The sequence below is a fragment of the Siphateles boraxobius genome, unplaced genomic scaffold, assembly GCF_051911475.1.
Source record: "Siphateles boraxobius isolate OS27281-9 unplaced genomic scaffold, OSU_SipBor_1 22, whole genome shotgun sequence".
Lineage (NCBI taxonomy): Eukaryota > Metazoa > Chordata > Actinopteri > Cypriniformes > Leuciscidae > Siphateles > Siphateles boraxobius.
The window spans coordinates 3,349,444-3,370,222 of record NW_027508833.1 but is presented as its reverse complement, the minus strand read 5'-3'; the positions used below and the strand labels follow the sequence as shown (position 1 = coordinate 3,370,222).

Here is a 20,779-nt window from a genome sequence, read left to right as displayed (position 1 = left end):
CAGGGGATTTTTCCTCAGTTCCCACAAAGACAGTGAAAGACAGCTCATACACCCTCTGTGGTTTTTATAAAAGGCCTGTCTATTTTTTTTATTTTTTGGGGGTTTTCAAATGTAGTTTGCATTTTATTCATCAAACATAGAGGGTAAAAATGGTATGCGTTAGGAATAGGGATGCATCGAGCCGTCCCACAGCCAATGCAAAATGCATGACAGGAGCAGCACTGGACTGCTTTTCAATCCCCCCCAATACACGTGGACCGATGAAGAAACAGGGCGGTTCAAAGGGAGAACTTTTTACTTAGTAGTAATCAAACATCCTCAGGTGCGTGGATAGGTGGCCAGAACGGGGAGAACCAGATCTCACTGTAAGTGGAACACTGGCAACTAGCCTGATTTATGGCTTCTCCAGATATGATAGAGCGCTAGGGGGGAGCCTTGTGTAAGTGCATATTTTGCTGCAATTTATCACAACACCTCCACTCAACAGTACTCTTGAGTTTGGGGGACTGCAAGAGGAGCCATTGATAAAAGAAATCTTTTTTTTTACTATAGGAGCAAACAGGCTGCTGAAAACCGATACACCTGAAGACACTTTATATTCTGAGGCGATACAGCCTGTTCATTCAAATGGAGTTTTTCTAATGCAGTGTTACAAATCTAAGCACTAGTGCGCTCTGGGAGAATTGCTGCTAAAACCACTCCCACATCTTACATTTGCAAATACCAATTTTGAGTAACAACAATCACCATAAAACAATTAATTAAAGGAATAATGTAAAATGTTTTTCCGAATCCATACCTTCTCTCTCTTTTTTTTTTGGATCACAGAAGGAAATGCTACTTTGCTCTTTTCGAAGTAACCAAGAAGTCTTAAATTCAAAAGACTGGAAAAAGTATTATAAAAGTTTTGTGTGCATTATTAGAATGCAATTTTCTCATTGATTTCTCATCTAAATTCTCATTGCGTAGTTGTCTGATTCTATGATTATTTTTACTGTGAACCTCCGTACTGGTAAACCAACAGGTTGAACTGAATTTCATTGTATGGAAGAAAAAAAAAAACACTATAAAGTCATAGAGGTTTGGAACAGCATGAGTGTGAGTAAATGATGATGATCTCACGGGACAAAGTAACTATTTTACATGGTGATGATTTTGTATGAATTGTGTGAATTGTACTAAAACGTACACATGAGATTTCACAAATTTATACAAATTAACCTCAAACTCACCAATACACAAAATAGTTCTGAACTGCCATGAGACTGTTTTGGAATTTTCATTTTTGGATGAACTACTATCCCTTTAAAGCTATAGGCCACAAAAATTTAATTTAGATATTCTGAGGGGTCTTTAATATTCTATGTAGATTTGTAGATGTTCATTTATAGCATTCTGGAGATTTCATGCTCATGGTTTTTTATAATTAAGAACTATTTTGTTTCAAATCTCTTTTAAATTCTTTGAACAGCTGCAGAGGGTTCGGAAGATTTGGCCATCGCAACAGCAAGACAGTTTCCGCCATTTGCACGTTTTATTCCACCTCTTTTGCCCATTAATGAGAACACTGAAGAATTCACTGTGCACTGTGCGTTTCATTACTGCAAGAAATGAAACTTCGCCATCAATTTCAAAGGCTTGTACATTCATATGGAGTACAGCGTAAAAGCTCAGATTTACTGTGAAAGATGTGCTGAATATTAACAAAGCCGATTCATCCCCCTTCTACAACACACTATCTGCTATCACTGGCCCCCACATATGAATTAAAACAATCCGACTTTATTTTCTGTGGATGTAGGTCCAGAGAGGGTAGTGCAAAAAGAGAGTGTTTCCTTGCACAGCACGGATGCTTAGCTCGGATTCAACAGCTCCTCTGCTTCAGTAAGATAGATACTAAAACATGGAAGTGTACGAGGGTGTGTGAGACAGAGAAGCCCCAGGCAGGGTCATAAAGCATTCGGTATGCTTATGGAAAGCTCATGTAACTCAACTTGGTAATGTGTTTTCAAATGATTGAAAAACTGCCTGTATATTCATATGCGCACACACAGGTGTTAAATCAAGGAGCAAGTGTCAGCTCTTAGGAGAAACATCACAGACATGGGGATATATTGAGTAATGGAATCAATGAACCAGTGAGATGGACGCACAGACATTGAAATACAATAGACACGGTGAAATGAAATATCATTTGGTATCCCGCATTGCAATGTAAAATTATAACTGCTGTAGGCCTACTTGTCTGTTCTCGCCACATGAAAACTTAAGCAAGCAAGCATGGTAAGATATTTTATCCATAAACAACTTTTATGTTGTTATGTGATTGATTGGAAAATGTCCTTCCATGACCTCTAAGCAACTTTCTTAAAGTCCCACTGTGATGAAAATCAAGTTCTTAATGTTGTTTATGTCGATGTTGTGTTTTTAATATGCTTTAAGACAAACCATGTGCAAATTCACAAGTCAACACCATTGTTGAGTATTTTCTCTTTAAAACTGCGGTGAACCAAAAACAGTCTCAAAAACGCGGTTTGAAATCGCTGGTGTTTCTGACGTCACAAACTACCTTGTAACCAACACCATCAACGCACCGTCGGGCTATGGCATATCATTAACAGTGAACTAGCAGGAGAGGCTCGAGAGATGCCAGGTAATACCGGTATATTTTTCTGTTGATATAAAAAATATGGTAGATTTAGCATTATAGTGGGACTTTGATGTGTATTAAGTTAAGTTATATAATATTAAGTTGCTGGATATTGGCAGGACCTGGAACAAGCTGTTGTATACGCCGATCCAGAGCATCCCAAACATGCTCAATGGGTGACATGTCCGGTGAGTATGCTGGCCATGCAAGAACTGGGATGTTTTCAGCTTCCAGGAATTGTGTAAAGATCCTTGCAACATGGGGCCATGCATTATCATGCTGCAACATGAGATGATGGTCGTGGATGAATGTCACAACAATGGGCCTCAGGATCACGGTATGTCTGTGCATTCAAAATGCAGTCAATAAAATGCACCTGTGTTCGTTGTCCATAACATATGCGTGTCCATACCATAACCCCACCGCCACCATGGGCCACTCGATCCACAACGTTGACATCAGCAAACCGCTCACCCACACAACGCCATACACGCTGTCCGCCACATCTAAGGCACACCTGTGCAATAATCATCCTGTCTAATCAACATCTTGATATGCCACACCTGTGAGGTGGATGGATTATCTCGACAAAGCAGAAGTGCTGACTAACACAGATTTAGAAAGATTTGTGAACAATATTTGAGAGAAATAGGCCTTTTGTGTACATAGAAAAAGTCTTAGATCTTTGAGTTCAGCTCATGAAATATGGCTGCAAAAACAAAAGTGTTGCATTTATAATTTTGTTCAGTGTATATGCCTTTCTGCACTGGCATTCTGAGTTGTTCAAAGTGTTTCTGATTATTGTCAGCTGTCTGAGTCTGAGATGGCGAACAGGAACATGGTGTATGTAACATTAGCAACACATTATTAGCTGTTTGATAACATAGTCAAGCAAAAGGCTAATCATATTAATTACAGATATGTGTCCGAGCAACACTATTGTGCAGCGTTTACCTCAGTAAGTTTGCCGAGTGAAACTCTGAGCTGGTGTGAGTGAGTGGAGACGGGGCTAATTTGCATATTCATAGTATACTAAATGATGTAAAGGTGTATATTTACATTCAAGCTATTTTAAGGCATAAAGAAAAAAATTTTCAAAGGAAAAAAAAGTTTAAATATGTAATTTAAAGGATACAATTATTGACTACAGGGGGACTTTAAATATATATATATATATATATATATATATATATATATATATATATATATATATAGTGTTTTAATAATTAGTAATTATTGGTGTCTAGATGTAAGCAAGCGCATAACTGATTTAAGGGTTACATTTTATTTCAATTGCATTATTTATGACTTTATTTAGACATTCTACTAGCTATAAGTAACTTTGCAACTACATGTCCACCAGTCATTAGTGTAGTAGTATTTGCAAAGTTACATATAGTTGCAAAGTTACATGTAGTAAAATGACTTATAGTTAAAAAGAATGTATAGTGGACCATCAAAATAAAGTGTTACCGATATAAGCAATAGTTATCAATAAATACATAAAATGTACACTCTGATCCTTATCTTCTAAAACAGCAAGACTTTCATTCTTCTGTGGAACACAGGAGTCTTTCGAGTTTCAAAGGGGATTTGGAATCACCATAAAAGTGTCAAAAAGTAGTTTAACTAAACTCACACACTCTTCTAAAGTCATACGAACTCAACTTCGTGTGGAAAACAGACTGCAATTCACTGATAACCCTTGCGACCAGACTGAGTCAGTGAGTCAACCTTAACCCTAGATCAGAATCTGATTTGTGAACAAATCATTCCGGCCTGTTTTTATGAATTCCGGTTTGTTTCATAACATGGCATTCTTTAATTGGCTTTAATGCATTATTAATATTGATATTATTGATATGGAAAGGTTTTAATGATCCTCAAAGTTAAATATTTCTAATTGAATTGAAGCCAAGACTGTATAATTCTTTTGAATCTGACATGACACTATCTTTATCGCATAATTGTGATGCACTGGTTACATAAAGTTGCACGACGCAAGTCCCAACACGTCAGATCTTATTTCAGCAATGCAATGCTCGACAGTAACCTTGTCTTAATTAAACAACCTTACCACTAAACGGATTGTCTCTTTCATAGCACAACAATTAGAATATAGCGCCCAATTAGTCACTCTATTTCCGGGAATGATAACACCCGTCTGGCAGGCTGTTTAAATCCCAGTGCAATGAGAGCATTAATGAGCTCGTCACGATGGCACAGATCAAACCAATAATCGCGACATACTCCCATCTAGCGGAGGAAAGCAAAATCGCTAGACACTTTATAATGATTTCATAACTTTCTTTAATAACGTTGACAGACAGGATTACATTTTATAATGCTTAATTAATCAGTGGTTTATGTACATGGTTATAAATGTCCTTTCACTCATGTGTTTAGATTCTATTTAAATTTTTAATCTTAAATCTGAATCCACTATTGTGAAAATGCTTCTCACAATAGTACTGTAAAAAACAACAACAACAACAACGACAACCACAACATGATCTTTACAAATGATATTATCTGTAAAACAACAATTTTTAATCGAGAAATAACGATAAATTTGAGAATTTTCTAGTTGGTATGCCCCTCTTTTCCTTTAATGACATTATTAAGCTGGCATGAAATCCGCTGGGTTTTTTCAAAGCTTAATGTTCCACATCATCCCATCATATTTTGAAAACATTCCAAATAATCTATCTATCTATCTATCTATCTATCTATCTATCTATCTATCTATCTATCTATCTATCTATCTATCTATCTATCTATCTATCTATCTATCTATCTATCTATCTATCACAATTCTTGTGTCTGACAAACATTGTCTGTAATGTCTTATATTTTGTTGTTGTCCAATTCTCACATAAGTTAACCGAAGTTTTTTCAAGATTGTGACAAACTAAGTCGGAGATCCGTTAAAATTAAAGAAACCAATTATGTCTGTTTCATCCAATGGGGTGTTTAGTATACAGTAGCCTAATAGAAGGCTTTAATTGATTATATCAGGTTTATATCTTTTTTGTTCTGAAAGCAAAATAAAAAAGTGCGTCTGCGTTTTGACGCATCTAAGCACTCGATCCAATCGCTCCGTGACGTGATAGCATAATTACAGAGGCTGTGAATGATTATCCGAGTAGCTAAATTATTGGGAGGCGACGCTCGTCATACACAGATATTCATTAAAAACTAATTACGGCGCAATGCCGCCATAAAGAGGTGCCATCTCGGTCATTTCAATGAGTTTATAGCGCCGTGACGAGTGTCGACACCAATCACGATAGTTTTAACGGGCTCATATTCGCGTCTAACGACCTGATGCTGGTCACGTCATAAAGAGATGCAGAAGTGAATTTCACAACCCCAAAAATAAAAATAAATAAATCGGAACGCCGGGGTGGCACGCGCACAGTGGGTTCGCGCGCACGCGGCATTTGCAGCCTCAAATGAGCAGCTCGCGCTGAAAAGGCTCCCTCGTTTTGACTGGCTGCGCAGGTAAGACCCGCTCGATTTAGATCGACCAAGTCTAAAAAGCGTAAAGTATTCTTAGTCACAGTATGATAAAAAAACTTGTGTTTATGATCGGCAGAAACACGGTATTCAATGGATTGTGTTTGATTTCAACGCGCGCAGTTTGTCGTGTAAATATGTTGGCTTATCGAAAAGTGGTAATGTTAAATGTGTAAGGATCTGTTATTATACGACTGCTGAAGATAAAAAAAATTAAAAAAAGGATTGCTGACAGAACGACTCTGAGGTATTGCATGCAGATACAAGGAGCCTTTGAGCAGCCCTGGAGAACTTGTTAGGCATACCAAGAAGCTCCACAAGAGGCGAATCTTTTTTGTGCGATTTAATGACCCTACCAAGGAATTATTTTGTGGATTATTCTTCTTTAATATGCGGGAATTAAATAGCAACCTCAAGAGCTTTGATAAAAGCAAGGAGAATGCACAAGGAGAAGAAATGTAGACTCGAATAGCTCTCCATTCGTTTCCCGTTTCAGCACCCCATTTGGAGAGCGTGCGGGTGCAGGAGTGAAGCAGAACCCAAAAGAAAATTGGATCTTTTTAGCCTAAAATCATGATCGCACGGCTACTCTACTTTTTTCTTTGGTCTGCGGCATTTCTTCCCGAGCTGCAGTGCGCTTCTCAGAGAACCGCGGACGCACTTACTACTTTTCCCACGTCCGCGTTCATCAACGCCACCGACAGAAAGGACTCCAACCAGACCTCCACCTCTCGGATCAAGAGGAAGACGCTCTCGGTGGATTTCGCCGTCCCGTCGCTGTTACGTTACTACTTGGCACTGTTTATAAAGCGCCCGCTTAACGGAGACTGTCTGTCGTTTAATGGATGTTACACGGTGCGCGCGAACTTGCTCATGCGATGTGTTCCGTTGCAAAAAACCATCGCCAGTTTGGTTGATGTAAAGTTGGCTGGGATGAACCTCAACAGATCCAGCACTGGACAGCTGCCGTATCGACAGAAGCGTCCCGTGCCGAAAGTTTTGAATTTAGGTTTGACCAGTGCCAGTCGAAAGTCAAATCAAGTTGTGGTGGAGGTGGGAGAAGAGATGGTTAAAACGGGATGTGGAGGACTGCATGTGTACGAGGACGCGCCGGTTGTGTTCCTGGAAATGGACCTAACGCGGATTTTGGAGTGGTGGCTGGGGGCGGAGGGAGGCCGGCTCAGGGTCCGACTCATGCCCGAGCGGAAAGTTCAGGTCCCGGGGAAAGAGGACAAGTACTCCGCTGCCATCAGAGCTTCGGACGCCCGCCTCTTCATTCACATCGCTTCAAGTGGTAAGAATTCAACTTTGCGATGATTGCAGTGTTTATAGAGTTTAAGGTTAGGCCTATACTTTATGTTAAGGTGTCCATGTTCCAGTGTAATTAAACATTTTACTCAGTAGGCTTAATAGTAACTACATGCTACTTAGGTTAGGATTGGGGTTTGATTTAGAGTTAGCTGCATGCCATTATAGATAATTTATAGTTATAGCATGTGTAACAAGGACACTGCAAAATAAAGTGTTACCGAGTTTAATTTGCAGTGTAATTACATGCAGAGCAGTCGCTAAGGTTAAAGGTGGAAACTGTTTTGGTGCCCACAGGTCCAGGGGGCCCCTCAACAATTTATAAAAAAATATACAGTTAATTCATTGCTTACTTGTGCTTAGTTCTTGCAATAGTAAGCAGTTATATTCCTTTTCTAAACAGTTCTTGGTTAATCTGCAGTCAGATAGGTCTTAATAATGACCATTGGCCATGCAATGCTATGTAACTTCAGCTCAATTCAATATTTCAGATCATGTATTTATAAATATGCTGATTAGCTGTGTAATAAGCCTGGTCATGTCATCATAGTACATAAAACTTATCTTGATCACCCTGTTGGGGGTTATTTTTCCGATCATGACCGGCTGAACATTATCCCCTGCATACAATACAACAGTGAGAAAAGTTTGTGAACAGCAAAAAAAAAAAAAGAACAAAAAAAGTTTTCCACTGTGATTTGTTTATGCTGAGATTTGTCACTTCCTCCTTTGTATTGTTGCAATATTATCAGTCTTGGTAATTCATTGGCTGTTCACAATGGTGGCACTGCAACACCATTAAAGACTACAAAGCATCACTGCACACACAACAAGGGGCAAAATCGCATAAGCTGACAGATGCAAACCCCATTTAATGGCTTGCCCCATCCCTCCTGTAAAATCCAAAACTGTTGATCTGTTTTCTCATTGTAATTTAGTGTTAAGAATCTCAGTGTTGACCTAATAGAGTGACCACTGGGGAAACACTACAGCGGGCTTTCATTCATTATTTAGCATTAGCAACGTTTTTCTGATTAAACATTTGCAATGATATTTGAAGTATTATTCTTGATAAATCAGTTTATTGCACCCTTTCCCCCCAAATAATCAGAGAGACGATGTTCTCAGAGACACTCAAAGCTATGAAGTGCAATGTCCTCAAGAGACAGGTTAAGGTTTTATGACCCCTGAATATGCACTATAGGCTTTTTGTAGTATATACTGCATGTTCTAAAGTACAGGCTTTAGTACCAAATTATGGGTTATCTTCATTAGAAGTCCAACAGCTGCTGACCCTCTCAGTTTTCGTTGTGGTTGTGTTTCTTTATGATGTTTTTTTGTGACTCCCACAGCTTTGATCATATTTGCTTTATCAGTTTAAACAGCACTTCTGGTAAGGTTAGGTTAGCATAGCATAGCTACCTAATATTGCCTATGTTACACCCAGTCTTTGGTCTTTGATTCTGACACATTCATTTCTTTTCACATTTCTCATTCATCTCCCTTGAAAGCTGTCTCATTTTTGGTGATTTTTCTGTAGCTGCTTCAAGCAGGATTCAAGTTTCTGGTGCAGCCCACATATTGTGATTTTCAGTGTTGGGCAAGCTACTTAGAAAATGTAGTGAGCTAAGCTAGCAGTTACTCTACATTAAATGTAGCTTCACTACACTGAAGCTACCACCCTGGGAAATGTAGCAAGCTAAGCTACAGCAATATGGCAAAAGTAGTTTACTACATCTAAAGCTACTTTTTCAAATTTAATTTTTATATTGAACCAACTTAATTCCAAGTCTCAGTGATCAATAAAATTGTCAATCAAAAATATAGGCAGGCATAATTTGTCAGTTCAATTGTTTATTCAACAACTGTTCCAAACCAATTTGGCAAAAACAAAACAAAAACATAACAATATAAAACCATATAACTATATAAAACTATAACAAAACCAGGTGTCAAGAGTGTGTGCATCTTTTTCCATTTCTCACGTGTCAGCCCAAGGATTGATACTGGTACGTGATGTCACACCATACGGAGCTGAAGGTGATGGTAATGCACCAAAAAGCTGGTTTGTAGGGCCCTATGAAATCCGTTTTATTTTTTCCCACATTCCAAATTCAGTTTTATTTTGTTTTCATTTTTCTGGACTCCCATTTTAATGGTTAAATAACATTTTAGTAATCAAAAACGTGTAATTAATTGAAATCATGAAACGTATATAATTTAACAATAATTTATTAACATTTTTAAATAAATTACATTTTAAGGGCTCTATAAAATAGTTTTTTTTAATGGTTTAAATTGTAATGACCAATTATTTAAAATGTAGGCCTAATGATTTAAGCAAAACTTTCTTCAAAGGTTAAAACCAACCTTTTATTTTGACAGGTTGCCATGTAGCTAGACCTTTGAGTCTCTGGTTTTTTTTTTTTTTTTGATATGACGATAGTTTCTCAAATCAAGCTAAAATGCTGCTAAAGTGACTCTCAGAGCGGCTGTAGATAAAGTTCATCGATCCATTACTGAAAACATCGCAAGCGTCATCGGTGCTTCAGTGTGTGGTTAATGAATCCGCGCGTCTGAGCCATTCATTCACAGAGACACGCAGAACATGCATGATTCCTTTTTAAATAGTCTTTAAGCGGTTTAATATTCACAGACACTAGTCTATATCGCGATTTTATTTAAGTTTAGGCTACTTACCTTCTTTTCATCCAAGATCTGACAAATTCCGTGAAATTCCGCGTTATACAGTAAATTTTGTTTTTATGCATGGATATCGCAATTCAGTCCATGTTTTCCGTATTGCGGTAACTTAATGAAATCATATGGGCCTATGGTTGCCAACCACAGTAAAACAAGAAGAAGAAGTCACCGTCACTAACTGATCCAGCATCAGTGATACTTAGCAGTTGTATTTCTGATTTGAGCTTGAGCTTTAGAAATGCTTGGGAAAATGTAACGTTAGCTTGTGTGGACGCTACCGCACTACTTGATCAAACAAAGAGCTTCGCTACTGAAAAGCTATTTGATTCAGAAAACAGCGACGCTACCACCACGCTACTGAGAAATGTAGTTACTTGTAGCGACGCTACTGCCCAACACTGGTGATTTGAAAGTTCTCTGAAACCCTTCATCAGTGAATGTTGCTATTCAAGGATGATTCATTCTTTGCTCATTCAAAACCGTAATAAATATTCTATGGCATCCCTCATCAACCCTCTCTGTCAAATATGTCCTTTTTAAGAAGCAGATCGATGAAAACATGGTGACATTTTTTCTTCCTACATGCTCTGCTGTTTTCCGCATAATCACAGCGACCTTATGTGCATTTAAAGTGATGCGTGGATAAATAATTATTATAGTCAGTCTGGAATCTTTCATACCACTCGTACTTTGATTACAGCGAAGACACTGTAGCCGCAGAGACTTGAGTGCCTCTTGAGTTATTTATGAAATTACAAGAACCATAATCATGCCAAAATCACATAAACTTGCTTTTTCTTGATATTTTTGAGGTTTAAATATTGAATAAACCATCATAAAGAGGATACTATTTAATGCCCAAGTTAATTTAAAATCACATCATGCCATATTACTCTTTGATGTCATTAGTATATATGTTCATACATGAAGTCTGGTTCTATACTCTTTTTTTGTTTGTTTTTGTTTAGATAAACACTAAAACTTTACAGATGTACATGGAATTCATAGGTTGTTTTTATCGTAGTAATTATGAAATCAATTTATTGATCATTTATGTGACACAGTGAACTCATTCTATTTTATTCTGTGTGATTTTTGAACACTGCTTCGGCAGTGTTTCAGTTAGGTTTCATACTTGTTGAGCTTTAAAGATAATTCAATTCATCAATACAAAGAGTGCAAATTACTTTCATTACTTTCCATCTAGATTCCATTTATAAATAAATTTGCCATTAAAAAGGTCATTTACTTGTAAATGAGAGTCTGAGTATTGAACTTGGTCACCTGTGGCGATGCCCTCAAAGAAATTCCAGCAATTTCAGCTCCGACCTCTCCTTAGAGGATTCCTAAAAAGATTCTCTAAAGTTATACATACATTAAAGGCTTTACTTTTCAGATAAGGTCAAAACATAGACTGCATTTCAGTGTCTTTCCAAGCATACACAAATGTATGTGTACAACATTTGAATCTTTCACTGAAAAGTCTTGAGAAGATGAAGTATGATCCATGAACATCACATCATCTGTAATAGAAGTATCAAAGGCTTGTTGTCTTTTGCGGGGTGGTCAGGTCTAATCCTTCAAGACTCCCACAGGCCGCTGAGACTTTCTCATCTGAGGGTCAGAAAAGTCATTAAGATTTCTCTCTCTCCTCAGGCCTGGCACTTTGTGACATTGTCTGTCCTCTGCTGCTCTCAGCATTTTTCGTTGCAATCAAAATTTCCTCTTCACAAGCACACTGCTCCATGTTCTTCACTTGTCCTCAGCTTGCTTTCTGTGGTATGTGAATAGCATGGAACAAATACTAATATTTCAACACAGGCTCACAGGAAAAACATTTTTTGCTACTTTCAGTTTTATAGAAAATCTGCCAACTTTTTTATATTAGTTGTACGTATTGTGGGAGTTCAGAATTGAAATGACCGGTGAGTGGCTAATGCTCATTCGCGTTTGAAAATAACATACACCTACACTAAACCCTAAACATACCCGATAGTGTTAACTAAAGCAAGCATGAGACAAAAACACATTACTGAAGCAACCATGCCATTTTAGCTTGCTTCTACAAGTCTTTGAGCTCTTTTATAGTGACGTTTCAAAGGACTTGTACTCGTGCGCTCTTCACAGCAAATGGTAAATTCACTACACCAGAAAAGCCATACAAAATGGAGATGATAATGTGTTGCAAACATCAAAATACAGTAGTGTTTTACAGTAAAATTGTTTTGAGTTCAAGGAAACGTGCAGAAAAAGTCTTGATTAATCGATAATCTGCCCCTGTAATTGTGTTGAAAAGCAATACAAGTTGTTGGTGTTTTACTTCCTAGTGTTCATTTCTGCTGGAAACTGCAGGGTATTGTATGTATAGGTAAATTGTTTTGAGTTTTGCAAAAATGTAGGTAGAGGCACTTCAATAAGCCTATGTTGTAATATTTATAGGAATATAGATCAATATGCACAATAGAGGATGTTTTAACACTTTATTTTGATGGTCCACTTTAGACATTCTAACTATGAGTAACTTTTCAACTACATGTCAACTAACCCTCATCAGAGTATTAGTAGACTGTCTGCTTAATATCTGCTAATTCTTTATGTTGATGATCCTCAACAGACTGTCTGCGTAATATCTGCTAACTCTTTATGTTGATGATCCTCAACAGACATTCTACTGACTAAGTAAATTTGAATGTCAACTTATTCTACAAACCCGAACCCTAACCTAACAGTCTACCAACAGTCTACTAAAATTCTAATGAGAGTTAGTATAGTGTAGCATCAAAATAAAGTGTTACCTATTTTTTCTGTTTTATAATGTTAGTTTGTTTTATACTTCGTTTAAAGGAACAGTTCATCCAAAAATCGAAACTTTTTGTCATCAGTCACTCATCTTCATGTCATTCCAAACCTATATGTAATAACTAACGCATGCTCATCCTTTGGCGTCATTTTTGACGCCATATGACAAAACGGCGAAATACTACGCACATGGCACCCTTTGTCGTCTATATAACACGCACTGTGATGGGTAGGTTTAGGTGTGGGGTAGGGTCTGCGTCTCATATTCACGCTAAAGGATGCCAGTCAACTTTATGACGCCTTGGGTTCGCGTGTTATATTCACGCTAAAGGGTGCCATGTGCGTAGTATTTCGCCGTTTTGTCATATGGGGTCACATATGCCGCCAAAGGATGAGAACGGGCTCTAATAACCAACCCTTTATTATTCTGTGGAACACAATTAGCGACATTTCGGGCGATAAATAAATAAAATAATCATTTATGCAGCTTGTCTCAAAATGCCACTTTATAGTCACCTCATTTGTCAAACATCAAGTGAAATTCTCATACTGGGTGTTCTGGATTGTTTTTGGCCCCCTACCGGTAAACCTCTTTTAACCAGCGTGCTTCTCTCTCCGAGTTGAGAAGATCAATAATCCACCTGCTTGGAACAGTTTATCTCTGAAACTGGAGAGAACACAGCCAGGAAAGGATTCTCTAATCTTTTTCAACAATGTTTATGTCTGTAATTTTTTGGAAGGTAGAATACATTCTCCAATTTCAGTTTAATGTGCAGAGACAACTTAAGTAAGCCATTCTTACAGATTGATTTCCCTAGAGAGTGTAAACACTGTGGTTCTGTGGCACTTTCAACATTGCTCTGTTTCTTTGAGCAGCCAGAGACAGAAACATTAGTGCATCCAATGGTCTGAGATTGGGGTGTTTGTCCGAGCAATGCAAGACCTTTTTGGAAACCTTTTGGTGCCGCTAACAAAGCAGAAATTATTCACAGAAGCTTTAATCTGTCTTGAGAATTAGAATAAAATAGAATCATTTTGATTCTCCAATTGCAGTCTCCAATTCCTTAACTTCTATCCCAGTTCAAAAAGGCAATTTAATCACTCTAAGCTGCAAAACCCTGTCATTCTGAACTTCCGCAAATCTCTAATTGTCCGTTCAAGCTCAAGAAGGCACGAAAGAGAACTCAATTCAGTATCCGTGCACTTTAAGAGGAGGCTTTTTGTGCGCAAAAATTGAGTGCCGAATTGAGTTCTCTTTTGTGTCTTCTTGCGCTTTAATTATTTAAAACCACATTAAAATGCGCACACATGAATTGATAAGCAGAATCAAAATGAGTATCTGATTCCTGACCTTAAGTTTCCGATTCCAGAATTGGAATCGACTTTCTATTCCCATCCCTACACAGGACTAATGTGGAGTTGCTAGAATTATTTAAATGCTCATCACCACATTTTGGTTAATAGCAGCTTTTAGCCTATTGTTTTGGCAGGCTCTTTGTGCCCAGTATTTCAGAGGCGGGCTTGACTTTTGAGCATCAGGAATGGCTTAGGACATGCGTTCCAGGATTTGTCTGAGACACATAAGCCTATTATCCCTGCATATGAAAGACTTACAGAGAAAATGGTGCCTTGATGAAAACAATCAGGAGAATGCAATTTTTGTCAGTGTGTTTTTATTTCCCTCAATGTCAACATCAATTGAGCTAACAGTGCTAATTATGCAGATTCCAGCAAAACAACAATTTGGGGAATTTGCATATTCACTATGTATAGAAGTCTTTAGCTGTAGTTTATATATATAAGACTTTGTTTTTGAGATTTTGTAAAAAATTTCACCCAGACCTATTTCAAAATTAGATCTATATTCATCTAAATAACTTGAATCTCTTCATGCTCACCTGCTCCCCCACACAGAGATTTAATGCAGATTTAGCTTTGAAGCATGGTTAGTTTTCTCACAGGAGCCTTGCTCACCTTATAGGATATGTTGTTTTCGGATTTGGTTGAAGTTCTTTCACAGGGTTGCTTGAAAACTGATGTTGCGTGGAAGGAAGCTTTTGGTTTATGGTTAAACAGAAGGCGCTGAATTCCAGTGCAGTCAAAAGCTTTACGTTTGGAGGCGTTTGTGTGTCGTCTGTGCCGTCTCACCAGATTGAGCCTTGATGTAAGTTCTCGAAGCGCGTGGAGCATCTAGGCATCCTCTAATGATATGATACTGCATCGAAGTAAGTGAGAATCAATTGCCTCTTGACTTTTCAAGCTTGTATCAATCAAACGCTCATGGTAAAATCAATGTGTCAAATGGAACAGGGGTTCATTATTTTCTTTTTTAATAATCAATGAACTGGAGGTGCACTTGTTTACAACCATTGGGTCATTGTTTCACCTTTACCCCTTTTGTTCCTTAGAAAAAAAACATTATTTGTGTGCATCTTCAGACAAAACAATGGCACTGACATAGTTTAAGATATATCAGTCCAAGTTGCTTTCATTTAAACAGCTGAAACATGCATTTCTGTCTGAAAGCTTGCAGACACTTTGAATTAGTGAAATTAGCAAGAAATGTGTGTAACACATATGTCAGAATAAAAATGAAACAAGATATAATTTATAATTTATAAATTAGATTACTGTAAAGGGGGTTGACAAATAATAGTTACTAATATCAAATATATTCAGATATCTGCCAAAAAAGCCTGGGCTTATCTTAAAAACACTGACAAGTGCACACGAAATTGATCTGAAATTGATTTTAAAGTCCAAAGTATGTGGAGCAGTATTTGAATGTCAAGGTCACTGTAGGTGTATTGTGGAATGTTTTCTTAATTTTAATTAACAAATATGTTAGACCTATCACTTCTGCCACTAAAGATTTCTTTATTAATAATCTTCCTGATCAGTTTCATTATCTCAGGATCCCAGATAGCTTAGAAGAACTCGATATTGCAACAGAAACTTTTAACTCTCTCTTTTCCAGAACTTTCGACACAGTTGCTCCTTTGTGCTTAAAGAAGATTAAAGGAAATAGTCCAACACCATGGTACAACGAGCACACTCGGGCCCTTAAGAGAGTGGACAGAAAAATGGAGCGCAACTGTAAAAAAACAAAACTAGAGGTATTTAGCATTTCATGGAAAGAGAGCACAATTGCATGCAGAGAGGCTTTAAAAGCTGCTAGATCTGCTTATTTTTCAACCCTATTAGAAGAAAATAAAACCCAAAGTATTTATTTGAAACAGTAGCTAAACTAACGACACGCCTGCACACACATATGTATTCAAACGTGCATACCTATCGACTGAACACGTGATGCGCATGTGCGCGCAAGTCTGCGTTTTCGCGGGTTTGTGTTTTTGAGGTTTGTGCAGAGAATGATAATCTTTTGTTGATCACAGACCTTATTTTCTTTAACGAATTCAAAAAGCCAATGTATAAATAATATTCAACGGGTGGTTGAGAGGACCAAGGCGATGCTTACAAAAATACATCATCCCTGCAGCTCTCTATTAGAGACCTTGTTACTCTTGACCATATGCAAGATAATTACAAGTAGTAGATGCTTGAATAAAGATTGAAACATTTCATTGGCATAATTAATAGGAGATAATATGATTCATGATTAGTTATTTCAATCATTATTTACAAGGTGTCTGATGTCTTCAAATGGTTTTAGCATTTCTTTGGGGCTCCGAGAATTAAAGCTGGATTTGGCATTGTTCTCATACTCGGTGGTTGGTGTAAACCCACATTCTCTAATCCTCTAGTTGTAAATGTTACATATATTTCCCCAAACTCATGAGTTTTTGATTAATTGCTTTGTGCATGTGTTTCATGGGCATCTTTGTGCAGATTGAAACCAAACAGGAAAAGACATATTGAGTGAAATCTTGTGCTCTCTCTGAGACTTCATTAAGCAACTACTGGAGTGTGTACATGTGTGTAGAAGAACATAGCGTTTGATGTGGCAAGGTGATTTTAGAGCCTCTAGTGCAACGTTGCTGCATTATAAGTGGGTATCAGCACACTTCTCATTAGAATGCAGAGTGCAATCAAGTATCACTCAACACAAAATGACCTCATTGCGGGTTTGCATTTTTTGAGGTTTGCGCAGAGATAACGGATAATCATTTGCACCTTCAAACCTATTTCAGGGAGTGCGTTCTCGAGACACCAGGCACTGTTTTATGCGGATGAGCGGCCAGAGCGCGTTAAGGGTTTTTCTGTTAGAACGGTGTCGTGTTAGTGGTAAGTTAATAACTAATGCTCTTCGCAATGGAAGTTAATCTATCAAAACTAACTCCAGCTGGACAATAACTTTATCCTAGAGCTGTGGTAAAGCCTAAACAATCTGCTACGGTAACTTCTATTATCACTGTAAAGCTGCTTTGAAACAATCCATACTGTTAAAAGCACTTTATAAATGAAGGTGACTTGACCTACTTGCAAAAAAAGTTTGTCCACAACAACATTTTCAAATGTGCATAGTTGAATCATTCGCCAGGACCTCAGACTGCCTCAGGCCCTTTCCAAAACTGGCAAACGGAAGTTGAATACCAAACCACAGCGCCTATAATGTTTTTTTTTTTTTTTTACTTGAACCAAGTCATTTGGAGCTAACAGTGTAAGATGATCACTAAGACCCTCAGCTACTATTTTCACTCATTTGATTTCACAGACACGGTACTTGTGAACACTCAACTGACGTGTGAAAGGTTCTCTCAACTTGAAGAAACAATCAACAGCCACGACAAACAGATATTTTGCTTGACTGCACCTAGTAAGCTGCTGAAAGTTTTATTTTTCTGATATTACGTTTATTTTACTGACCAAATTCCCATTTTGTTCCCAAGAGGAACATTGGGCCTGTGTAAAAATTCAGTTATAGTTTCTTTCAATTTAAAGGGATCCATCTTTGAAGGACTTTAATGTTTGGCTCAGCTAGCCATGCAGATAGATAAAAATCTATGCATCTTAATGAGCTGCCCTTCTAACCTGCCACCATCTATCTCCAATGCTAATGTGCACTGGTTCACTCGGAAGGGCCATCTGCAAATGGCCTCCACTGATGGCAAAATGTATATAGCTTAGGCATGGGCAATGGGACTTCTGGGGTTATTCTTCACTATATAGAGTGCTGAGGGATGATGTTTTGTAGACCAAAACCTGGAAATAGCAGTTAGCATTATAGCTCATCTGGTTCCATTGTCCCAAAATCAATGTTTATTTTTGTTGATTATATGAAATAAGGTCTTTGATTAACAGAAGTTCAATATTAGGTTTTATTCTACAACATATTTTTTTCACTTGTCTTGTAAAAGGTGGTTGCTAACAAGTGGCTTAATGCGATTACGCATTAGTTTGTCAGGGATGTTAAACATCATCGCACTGAACAGGTAAACTCATCTACTCACTATTCCACTTTCACAACCTCATTGTGTGCATAATCATGTGTAACAGAGGCCAGCTAGTAAGAGCTGTGTGAGTAAACCTCACTCCTCTGGCCTCAAGAGGCGCTCTAGGGACTGACACTAGAGGCTGCGGCCTTTAGCGTCCTTGTTAGCGCACCTGTCGAAAACGCCGGCTTGAATCCCGCTCGGAGCGGTGCGAGTAGAACCAGGAGGAATACACATGCTATTGCAAACTATTCTAAATCAAACTTTAAGGGAAAATGCTTTTTAAATAAATACTGAAAGAGTTGTCGGAAGCTTAGTGATGGTAACGTTGAAGTCATGTGACCGTGGTGTAGTTAGTCTATAACCTTAGCTTTTTACTTCTGCCGATTGTATTTTTTAAAAAGTTGTGTTTATTTGTAAAAAATATCATGAGGAACAAAAGATGTAAGAATCATAATCTTTTGTTGGTCACAGAGCTTATTTTCTTTAACAAATTCAAAAAGCCAATGGATAAATCCGTTTTTTGTTGAGAGGACCAAGGCGATGCTAACAAAATACGTCATCCCTGCAGCTCTCTATTAGAGACCTTGTTACTCTTGACCATATGCAAGATAATTACAAGTAATAGATGCTTGATTAAAGATTGAAACATTTCATTATCATAATTAATAGCAGATAATATGATTCATGATTAGTTATTTCAAGAATTATTTACAAGGCGTCTTTGGTGACTTCAAATGGTTTTAGCATTTCTTTGGGGTTCCGAGAATTAAAGCTGGATTTGGCATTGTTCTCATACTCGGTGGCTGGTGTAAACCCACATTCTCTAATCCTCTAGTTGTAATTGTAAATGTTACATATATTTCCCCAAACTCATGAGTTTTTGATGAATTGCTTTGTGCATGTGTTTCATGGGCATCTTTGTGCAGATTGAAACCAAACAGGAAAAGACATATTGAGTGAAATCTTGTGCTCTCTCTGAGACTTCATTAAGCAACTACTGGAGTGTGTACATGTGTGTAGAAGAACATAGCGTTTGATGTGGCAAGGTGATTTTACAGCCTCTAGTGCAATGTTGCTGCATTATAAGTGGGTATCAGCACACTTCTCATTAGAATGCAGAGTGCAATCAAGTATCACTCAACACAAAATGACCTCACTGACTAGTACAGTGCTCTTATATTGGGATAAGGTGATTATGTGCATGTGTTATACTTCCTATATAACTCAATTAGGCATGCTTTTAGGCAAGTTTTGATAATTATGCATGCTCGTTTAAAGGACGAGAATGGAACGATTTTATAAACTATAATTAGCCAAACTGCTGTGGAGTGTGGATGACTTTTTTTGACAATAGTAACATTCTTTTAGTTACTACAATAACCATTGGTGATAGATTTTAACAAGGCCACATTTAAGAATATCTTCCTCATTATTGGAATACTTGACAAGTGACAAGATAATGGAAAAAAAATCATGATTATGCCTCTACAACTGAAACTTTTTGAGATATAGACAACATAAATATGTTAGAAACTCAAAATAAATGGATTAGACCAAACCATGGTTTGAGTAAATCTATATCATATACAGTATATATCACAGTACTTTTGCTAGAAATTTAATGAAAATAGTTATATAATATTCATTTATAATAATTATATAACTAACGAATATAGTAATCATCTAGTAAAATGAGTTACCTCATTTAATTTGATTATTTTCCCTTTTTATTCAGAAATTGATGGTTGGATGCTTAAAGATTATTCATCATTAAACATCATTCAACAAATGAATGATGGTTTTGCAATAAGTTTGCTATCAGTGCAAAAACAGGTTTGCATTTTAACACTTAAACATAATTCTAATTGGAATTAGAAGAACACCTAGGAGGGAACGGAGGACGTAGTCGACGGTTGACTGAATGGGGATCTCGCTAGAGAGCCTATCCTCTTCGAGTACTATTGAACGAGCCAATGTAATTGGCGCGCGTGATTCGCATCACACACTCCGCCCCCGCGGCGCAGGTATAAATACGGAAGTGGATGCACGCACTAGTTGCTTTTCGCTGAGGAGCCGAGAGTAACCCGGGGTCAGCGGTGGTCCAGCAATAGTAGCAAGGGGACTACGTCCTCCGTTCCCTCCTTCAGGGAACGGTGGGTTGCATACGCAACCAGGACATTCCCTTTCAGTCGATAACGTCAGACTTAGTCGATGGTCGACTGAATGGGGATAACCTTTGAAAACGCCACTAACGCTGCCACCTTCCAGTGCCTAAACCAAAGCCTCCTGATGCCCCCGCAAATTTAAGGCGGGGAAGGACAGGGCTTAGGCCAGGGAAGTCACTGCTGTTCCTACAGGACCACTGGGAAAGCGTTCCCCGTACATTGGAAGGAAGGGACGCTGC

General features: G+C 37.8%; 1 protein-coding gene across 2 annotated transcripts in view; it reads left to right on the top strand.

Moving 5' to 3' along the window:
* Window positions 1-5,764: 5,764 nt before the first annotated feature.
* The window catches only part of alk (ALK receptor tyrosine kinase), a 510,023-nt gene continuing 495,008 nt past the window's right edge, over window positions 5,765-20,779 (top strand). Inside the window, exon 1 of one of the 2 annotated variants that reach the window (XM_077238337.1) lies at window positions 5,765-7,463. Coding sequence is in view for 1 of the 2 variants with exons in the window: in XM_077238336.1 (XP_077094451.1) it covers window positions 6,743-7,463 (721 nt within the window). In the remaining variant the exon portion in view is untranslated. The remainder of the gene's footprint in view (window positions 7,464-20,779) is intronic. The other variant, XM_077238336.1, reaches the window with a different exon arrangement.